General features: G+C 44.2%; 1 protein-coding gene across 3 annotated transcripts in view; it reads left to right on the top strand.

The window, feature by feature from the left end:
* Positions 1-2742: 2742 nt before the first annotated feature.
* The window catches only part of LOC111150164 (lymphocyte antigen 75-like), a 129553-nt gene continuing 122770 nt past the window's right edge, over positions 2743-9525 (top strand). For 2 of the 3 annotated variants that reach the window (XM_022507678.1, XM_022507597.1), the window contains exons 1-2: positions 2804-2916; positions 8314-8685. In XM_022507678.1, the coding sequence (XP_022363386.1) occupies positions 2823-2916; positions 8314-8685 (466 nt within the window). In that variant the 5' untranslated portion in view covers positions 2804-2822. Of the gene's footprint in view, positions 2917-8313; positions 8686-9525 lie in introns of all 3 variants that reach the window. The other variant, XM_022507754.1, reaches the window with a different exon arrangement.

The following is a 9525-nucleotide window of genomic DNA, read 5'->3' as shown; positions in this document are numbered from 1 at the left end:
TCTCTCTTCTTTCTCTCACTTTCAAGATATTATACTATATTCATCCTCCTAGTGATGACGGGAACTTATAAGATGACTACATGATAAGATGAAATGAGCTGAATGATGTAGTGACATAGTTTTAGGCTATTATTGACCTTTTGACCACACATCAGAAGAAGGATCATCTGCACTGTGGTTGACTGAGGGTAACTGAAACCACGGAAAGCAAAACCGCAAGTAAGGGGCAACTACTCAAGCAGCAGGAGGCATACATGTTAAATGCCAAGTGAATATAGTGTACAACCTTATCTAGATGTTTGGAACCCCAAGGGTTAGGGATTCTTGGAGACATTTTATGTAAAATATGAGATTTGAGCAGAGTCTTAACTGGAAGGACCAAGACAAGATAGAGGGAAAAGAGGCATTCTAGATTGGAGAAAATATGGATATATGAGCAGATATAGGAAAAGGCAAGACAGATCAAACAGGTTGCTTGAACCAAGGCATGACATAGGAAGGTAATTAAAAGTAAAAGTTCAAATTGTAGAGAGGCTTTCTTTATCCTACATAAGTTTTCTTCTTGTATTATGGGCTTCTTTAAGACTCTCATGAAAGCCCTGGACCTCTTCTCTTTCTCAAAAAAAAAAAATTTTTTTAAGTGTATTCATAAAGCAGTATGTAATTTCAGGGGTTCAAAATCCCCCCTGAACTCCCAATTAGCACTGAAAGGATGTGAGTAGAAGAAAGGTGACATGTTCCAAACAGTGTTTAAGATTACTTTGCCTGGGGGCACCAGGGTGGCTCAGTGGGTTAAAGCCTCTGCCTTCGGCTCAGGTCATGATCCCAGGGTCCTGGGATCGAGCCCCGCATCGAGCCCCGCATCGAGCCCTGCATCAGGCTCTCTGCTCAGCAGGGAGCCTGCTTCCCTTCCTCTCTTTCTGCCTGCCTCTCTGTCTACTTGTGAACTCTGTCTGTCAAATAAATAAATAAAATCTTAAAAAAAAAAAAAAGATTCCTTTGCCTGAGAGGGAAATTGCTGGCAGGAAGGTCAGTTGAGAAATTATTGCAACATAATGCAAGCAGGAGCTCTTGCAGCCCTACCCTAAGGTGGTGATTACAGGAATTTATTAATTAAGTAAATTCATATGTATAGAGAGCTTACTCTGAGGTCAGGCCTGGTGCTCAATATAGGAAGGTATAATGAGAAGGTAAGACCCCTGCCCTCAACTAGCTCCAGGCTGGGCAGGATCAGAAAGGCAAGCAGTCACAAATGCAAAGGGGATCAGAGCAGTAGCAGATTGTTTTACTCAGAACTTTCCACTGGCCAGTTCTAGAGAATCAAACCAATGTCTTTCACATTATATTCAAAGCACTTCACAAAAATAGCCACAATTCACCTCTCTGTTGTCATTTTCGCTAAAGCCTCCACCACAACTACCTTCAACACACGCACACACGCACACACATGCACACACATGCACCCTGCAGGGTGGCCATACTGGACTGACCTCTTCTCATATTGCTTTGTATTTCCTGCCGTTCTGTCATTATTTTTCTCTAAGCAGCTGTGCATGATCAAATTTCTACCCACTGCCCAAGGCCCAGTTTGCGTGTTGTCTTCCTGGAAGCTTTGTCCAGTCTCCCCATTCATTCTGCCCTGAGTTAAACTGTGTGTACCTTAGTCTCCCCCAGTACTCAGTAAACGTGAGCAGGCAGGGATGTTGTCTTTTTATCTTATCCTGGGAGGTACCCATCCCTATAATGGCTAGTGCTTAATATACCTACTGAACTAAAACGTCCAGGTAGGGAGAGAACCGACCAAGGCAGATTTGGGAGCCATCAGCGAAGCCTTGGTGGTTGGAATCAGGAAAGGTAACCTAGATGCTCCTCTGCTTGTGGAAGAATTCACTCTTGGGGGACAGCAACGAAGGTGACTCTGGGTACACACCGTGTGCCTTTATGAGGTTTGAAATTAGAGGACATTCACACCCAGGCAACTTAGGTCAGCCTATTTATAATGACTGCAGATCCCACAGGGAGAGGATAAATATTACTCTCACATTGCTGGTTTGGGGTGCAGACTTGTACATTTCTACAGATGATGATGATGATGATGAAGGTTCTCATTTAATTATTAAGAAAAGAGCTTACGTGCGAAGATCAGATGGTTATAAGGCCTAAATCGTTGGAAGTGTTGATTGTAGGGTCACTCAAATAGCTCTTGCTTGTAATTCTTTAACAATTGCGGTGAAACTGCAGCGTGCCATTACTGCGCCTTTGTTGGCGCTCTCCGAATACACAAGACGCAACCAAGGACACCTGGATTCTTTAGCTTGACCGCAGGAGCAACCCTACCGGTGCAGACTTCCGCTTTGGGGACCGAGAGGATGTGGTTGCCTTTCCAGCCCTGCCGGGCAATGAAGTCCTCCCACACTGAGGTGAACTACACAGAGAACAAGGTCCTAAACAGACCAACCCACCACCCGGGTGTTGTCAAGTCCCAGCAAGTGCCGCGTCCCCTCAACTTTACTGACGAAGAGGCGGGAGCCAGGACCCCCAAGCCCGGTAGTCTGCACGACCTCCGCTCTCTCGCTCCGCGCGCAATTCCCGCCTCTCGGCGGGTAGATCCTCCAGAAGGTGAGCCTCTCAGCTGGCAGTCTTCCCGCCACTAATTCCACGCCCTTGCCCCGCCCCGTCCCGCCTGATTGGCCGAGGGCGGGGGGGGGGCGGGGCAGGACCCCCCGGGGAGGCTGGCGGCAAAAGCGCAGGCTGGGCGCTCCGGGAGGGGTGGGTGCCGCGTGCGCCTGAAGACCGGGTTGGACAGCTTGGGCCGGCTCAGGATGAGGAGGCGCTGGACGACCCTTCGCCGCGCGGCGGAGCTCCTCGTGCTGCTCCTAAGGAGCTTCGGTCTGGCGGAGCCCTCTGGTCGTACAGGTAACCGCGGGCGCGCCAGCCCGCTGGCGGCTGGGGCTCTCGACGTTCTGGGGTCTGCAGGCTTTCCTGAGTTCGGGTCCGGCTGGGCTCCGGGTCTCGTCCCCTCTGCTTGCCTCGGGGGTCTGGAGCCCAACAAGTGACCCAGCCGAAGGGGAGGTCTGGGGAGAAGGCACTCCGTGGCCCTCGGACTACGGGCGGAGGGCGGAGTGGGTCGTGGAGGGGCAGGGCCTTCTTCTAGCTGAAGAAGAAGAGGCCGCCTTAGAGAAGGCGCGCGGCCTTCTGCGCCGGTCCCCTGTCCCTTCCCGGTCCTCTCGCCACTAAAGTCTTGCTTCCCTGGAGTAAAAGGCTCCTCAGCACCCCTCAAACTCCAACTAGCCCGTGTCGCCCTTCCTTCGTCTCTTGGCCACCTTGGCCACTCAGTGTCTAGAGGAACTGTCTAATCACAGCGCCAAGGGTGATTAACGATTGCCCGACTTCGCGGCACGGTTGCCAAAGGTGCACGTCAAAAAAGAAGTCCGCGTGAGCTATGTCTCCTAAAGTGACCATGATCATCATTCCGTTATGATGCCCTCCCCGAAAGCCTTGAGCAGCGATCTTTTCTTCTAAGCTTATCGGCTCCAGAACAGTCCCTCGAGGCCTAGGGCCACACGTTGGAGCGCTGGTCGCTTGCCCGAGGACCACTTTCCTGCCTCTAACTGCGGAAGCAGGACCAGGAATAGACTTCCTCCCTTCGCTGATGCTTTGGGTAGTGCCAGCCTCACCATGGCCCCTGGCAGCAACCGGACTTTGCTTTTACTTTCTTTTCGCCTTGGCAAAGGGTTCCCTGAAGACTTTCTTAGTTGCGCTGCACAGGGGGATAGTCAGTGAGCCTTCACCACCTACCACTTCTGTTACCTTGCCTGTTTGAGGAAGTAAAAGATGGGCAAGGCAATTTTTTGAAAACTGTAGGTTCCCCCCTGTGGCTCTTATTTTCTTGTGGCAGCTAAACTAAGTTACTGCCAGATTTAGACTTTTTTCAGAGAGTGTTGGGGAAAAGCTTCCCTGAATGTGAGTGACATCACCCTATCTACATCAAGGATCTTTTAGTGCGCAGATGGTCTGGGCTGCTCACCCTTCTCCATTCTTCTTTTACCCTCCCTGTTGGAAACTCCCAACAGGGAGTTTTTACTGGCTGTGAGAGTTCTATTCCACCTACCCCACAATCCAGGGCGAAAAATTACATTGCCATAACTAACTACAGTCAAAACACACTAACCTTTCAGTCACTGAAGTCTTGGTTTCCATCTGTTTCTGCTTTAGTCTGACTGTTTTGTCTCCCCCATGGAATTCAAGATTTCCTTAATTTTTGCAATCTCTGCAATCCCTGGCCTTTCTCATCAACCAAAAGCAAAGAGCACCAGCTTAACTCCATTCTCCCTGCACTAGGTCCTCATAGGTATTTGATTTCCAGCATCCTTCCTCACCCTTAGCAACTGCTCTGGCCAGCTTACACACACCCTCAGACAGACCTGCGGTCCCATCAGGGGAAGTACTGGAAGTTTGAAACTCCAGCCCTTTCAGTACTTGTTTGGCAGTGTGTCAGCTTCACGATGCTGGTAGTGACATGCACTCTGTCACGTGTATGCAGCTAGGTTTGTGCAGATGGTCTGGGTTGCTCAGGTGCTGAAGGAGTTCCTCTGTGTCCTTGGGGAAATGCCACTTTCTTAGTTTACTTTTTTGCCTCCTTGGAGAGCTAACAGCTTGAAGTAAAACAATCCTTCTGGCACTCCTAGGTTCTCACCAGCCCACACCACCCAATCTGAACCCCAAAGCTTTCTATCTCCTAGTAGATTGCCATAAACCCAAGGTCACTTTGGGATCTGTTTTCGAACTGGCAAACCCAGATTCTGATTCTTTCCTACTCCACCTGTACACTCTGCATATGTGGTGGTGACTCCACAAAATGCTTAACATTGTGAGCTGTAGAAGTACCCCTGAAACTAAAAATGCTGCGGTCTTCATCCTTCTGCCTCCGTCTCCCTCTCCATTTGTCTGTGATTATAAAATGTTGATGTCCAAGTTCTCTTTGGAACGTGCAGAGCTCTTTGGTTTAGGAAAGACAGAAGTTACCTAATGATTAGACAATAGGAGATGGTTTTCCTTTGACGGATGCGGCATACTAAAAATTCATTTTCAGTATATGATAATGTTACTTGGTTATTTCCTTTCAGACACCACTAGAATATTTATATAAAATGAAGCATATAAAAATTGCTACTAGGGATGATGAGACTTCTTTTCATCAACCTCTGCCTTTTAGATTTGCCCAAATATTGTATGTGGAGGTAAACATTAAAATTCCATTTAGGACCAATATAAGGTAAGATGAACAAGGTGCAACATAAGGTTATCAATAAAGAATCTGTTTATAAGTTGCTCTGTAACTACCTTTTCAAAGTGTAATTTCTGAAATATTTTATATACCCTTATTTTAAAAAATTTTCTTTAAAAAGGGATTATTTTCAGTCCTTCCCACTCTTCAATCTACCATCCCAATAGGGTCACAGGACTGAGGCAGACTGAATAGCTTCTGCTAAGAGTATGGAAAGAGAGGGGGAAAATCAGGAGAAGACAAGACTCTCCCTACCTTACATATTATGTATGAAAGCTTAGACATACATTATGTATGAAGGCTAATGGCAAGTTTCCTTAAATCATATCAATAATTAATGTCTGTGCTAAGTGACCACTATAGATGTCAAACATTGATTATACATATTGATAATACATATTGATTTTAATTTGGTTAAAAGACAGATTTAGAATAAGGCAAGTATTTATGACCATAGATGTTGCAATTAGGTAAGTTTGGCAACTCCTCTTTAACATAGCTTCTCCATGCTACTCCACATATCTCCAGTAGTCTTTCAGAGTTTCTACAAGCTTATTAAGTCTATGGGTATCCTAGAAGTAAAACATATAGTAAATGGGAAAGGGTGAATTTTTTTTCTCTTCTATAAAAAGTATTTACAAAGCATCACTGTTACCTAAGTGCACATGCTTGATACTAATGGGATTCAAATGACCTAAAATGCTACTAGCATTAGCATGGCATAATAAAGTTATGAACATCTGTTCAAGAACAATATACAATGAACTTAGAAATACTGGTAAAACCTGCAAGGCTAGGAGAACTGTTATCTTGTGGAAGCACAGGATGTGAGTACTGGAAGTGGCGTAGATATCTTATATTTATCTGCTTTCATCTTATATTTGGAGATACAAAGACCCTGGAGAGATTAAGTGAATTCCCTAAGGTCCCCAGCTAACTGGTAGCTGAGGTAGGTCTTCAATCTAGGACTTCTAACTCCTTATTTCACTGCTTATTCCACTATACTAACAGCTGTGGCTAATCTATTGAATTCTGCAATGGCAACTTGAGAAGTCTGGAACTCTGAACTGCAAAGGTAGCAAAGTTGCTGCTAAGTCAGTTCACCTATCTGGGTTCAAAGGGCACAGAGCAAAGTGCCCAGAAAAGAGAGCAATGAGATCACATGGCAAGGGAGGGTAAGGTTCCAGGAAGGGTGGTGGATGCCTATTCTCCTGCAGAAGCAAACTTCTTTTTTTCTCTAGTAATTGCTGATACTTTGGAATGCAAGATATTTTTGGAGAAGTGAGAGAGAATAGTTTGGGAAAGAGAGAATAGTTTGAAAGACCCTCATGGGTCTGAGTGGATATTGAATATGTGGGAGGACATTGGAGAAACTGTGAGTGATAATCTAAGATAGTATGTTTTCCTTTTCTTATTAACTGTTCTCCCAAATGGTGTCCATAATGTAGAGAATGGCAGAGAGATGTCGAGGAAGGAAGAGTGAGGGATGGAAGCTGCTATGACAAGGACACCTAGCTGCAGTTCTATGTAATATTTAAAAATACAGATATGAGAGCAAAAGTAACTTAATGTTATACAGGATTTTGTGGTTGTTCCTATTATTTCTCTTGTTGCTGCTGCTGCTGCTGTTTAAAACAACAAAAATTCTCTTTAAAGTTCAAGCTGAAACTTGACTTAATTTTATAGTTATTATTTACATAATGAAATTTCCCCTCAAGTCCTTAGCATGAGAATTTTTAACTCTAAAAGCCTGTGAATTATTATTAGAAAAGGTATCTTTCATCAGTAAAATCAGTGATTGGAAGCTGGCATCAAAATGAAAGTGCCTTCTGGGAACTAAAGTTTTACAGGGCCTTTTGCTGAACCCTTTGGTTTATTGGCAATGATTGTTTAAATTTGTCTAAGATATTTCAGTTTTTGTCTCATCAACATGGACTTTTGTGCTATGACTTCAAAAAAAATGCTTCTATGTAAAAGCACTGGCCAAATTATTCAATTGTAATTTGTTGTTACAGATGTGACTCTTGTTCCACAAACTCAGGTGTGCAATAACAATGCATTACTTCATTTTTATAAAATCAGAATAAATATTTTCTGCAGCCCCATTCCACCAAGTTAGCAGAACTTCAGTTTCTGTCATCACTGAGGTCTCTCTAATTCATGAGAAATTGCCAGGAAAATACTCAGGGAGGTCCTCCTTTAGCTTTCAGTTTACACTCATTGCTTCTGAGTTTCCAACTGTCCAAACCTACTGGGTGGTGAATTCTGTATTCAGGTCATTTCTGGAGCTCAGGTTCAACCTCCCTATGTGATCCACAGAGTCAGCAGCCTCCCCCACTAGCCCCTCCCCACGGGCTTCCCATCATGTTCCTGAAGGTGCTATGGTGGAGACCACAGTTCTCTCCTATCCTTAGTATCCAGACCTTCATTTCCTCTCATCCCTTTACCCCACTATTCTACTTCGGTGCCCTCAGAAGTCTCCCCATCTCCTCTGAGCCACATTAATGCCATGTAATAATTTGCCCTGCCATAGTAGCCAAAGCATAAGCAAGACAGAACTATGGTCCTGAATAAGTTCAGGATATTTTTCATTGACCAGCTGTCTAAGGAAGAAGAAAACTAAGGAGCTTCTTCATCTCATTAAATAAAGGGGGGGGTATTTCATGGAATAACAATAACATACATATATACTCTTCTAAGTGCTTTAGAGGTATGAGCTTATTTTAACTTAACATCCCATATGAAGTCCTATTTTACAAAGGAAGAAATAGGCATAGTGGTTAAATACCTTGCCCTGATCACATGGGAAATATGTAGCAGAGACAGACTATGAACCTGGCAGACTAGCTCATGCTCTTAACCCATACCAGTGTCCTCTGACTTCATGTAGGGCATTGCGGTTTATAGAGGTTGGAGGGTGGGAATAGTCCAGTGGTGCTCAGACTTTCCTCAGCAAGCAGGGGCCAAGGCTAACCACATAGTCGAGAATTCTGAAATGTCTTCTTTGACTGTCTGTCTTGACTCAGGTAATGATCCATTCACCATCGTCAATGAAAACATGGGCAAGTGCATCAAGCCACTGAATGACTGGATAGTAGCAACAGACTGTGATGGAAGTAGGGACATGTTATGGAAGTGGGTGTCCCAGCATCGACTCTTTCATTTGCAATCCCAGAAGTGCCTTGGGCTAGATATTACCAAACCCACAGATTCCTTGAGAATGTTCAGCTGCGACTCCAGTGCCTTACTGTGGTGGAAATGTGAGCACCACTCTCTGTATGGAGCTGCCCAGTACAGATTGGCTCTGAAGAATGGACATGCTATAGCAAGTACAAATTCATCTGATGTGTGGAAGAAAGGAGGCACAGAGGAAAACCTCTGTGACCAGCCTTATCATGGTGAGTACTGGAGAGGAACTTTGATTCATTTGCCGTTGTATTTGGTAAACGTGACATTGAACATGCACAACTGATCACAAATAAAGTCATGCATTGGTAAGGGCAGTGAGCTAGCATTCAATACCAGGCACTGTGCATTATCATTGAGTTGCCTATGTGAGATTGGTGCTACTTTTCCCCTTTTACAGGTAAGGCTAGGAGGGGTTGGGTGCCTTGTCCGAGGTTACACAGTCACTCTGTAGTAAACCTGGGATTTGGAATCTCTATGATACATGAGCATATGTATTTCCTGTGATTACATTCTGAACTCCAGAGCAAAGAAGACGTTAGAGTAACAAGAACTCCTTCATGCAGGATGAAATTCAAATGACCTAATAAAATCAAACCTATTCAAAGTATAAAAAGAAGAAAAAAAGAAAAAATAAAGGAAATTGTATTTCTCCTTGTCTACAGATTTTTATGTAATGGAAAAACTTGAAGACCTCATGTGAGTTTATTTTTATTTTTGGCATGTCTGTCACACTTTGATGTTTGTATTTATGATTTTAAGAGTGGACTTTTTTCTCAATTGCTTTCAAAAATAAGTCCACCTGATCCTTAAATAATGTGAAGGTTAGGGTTACTGCCCCCACTGCAGTTAAAAATTTGACTCACCCAGAACTTAACTACTAACAGCCTAGTGTTAACTGGAAGCCTTATGAACAATGTAAACAGTTGGTTAACATGTATTTTGTATGCTATATGTATTACATACTGTAGTATTAAAATAAGCTAAACTAGAGGAAAGAAAATGCTATTAAGAAAATCATAAGGAGGGATGCCTGGGTCTGACTCTTGGTT

The sequence above is a fragment of the Enhydra lutris genome, unplaced genomic scaffold (assembly GCF_002288905.1).
Source record: "Enhydra lutris kenyoni isolate GAN:26980312 unplaced genomic scaffold, ASM228890v2 scaffoldscaffold1, whole genome shotgun sequence".
NCBI lineage: Eukaryota > Metazoa > Chordata > Mammalia > Carnivora > Mustelidae > Enhydra > Enhydra lutris.
Note: the sequence above shows the minus strand (reverse complement) of the source record. Positions and strands in the feature narration are given on the sequence as shown.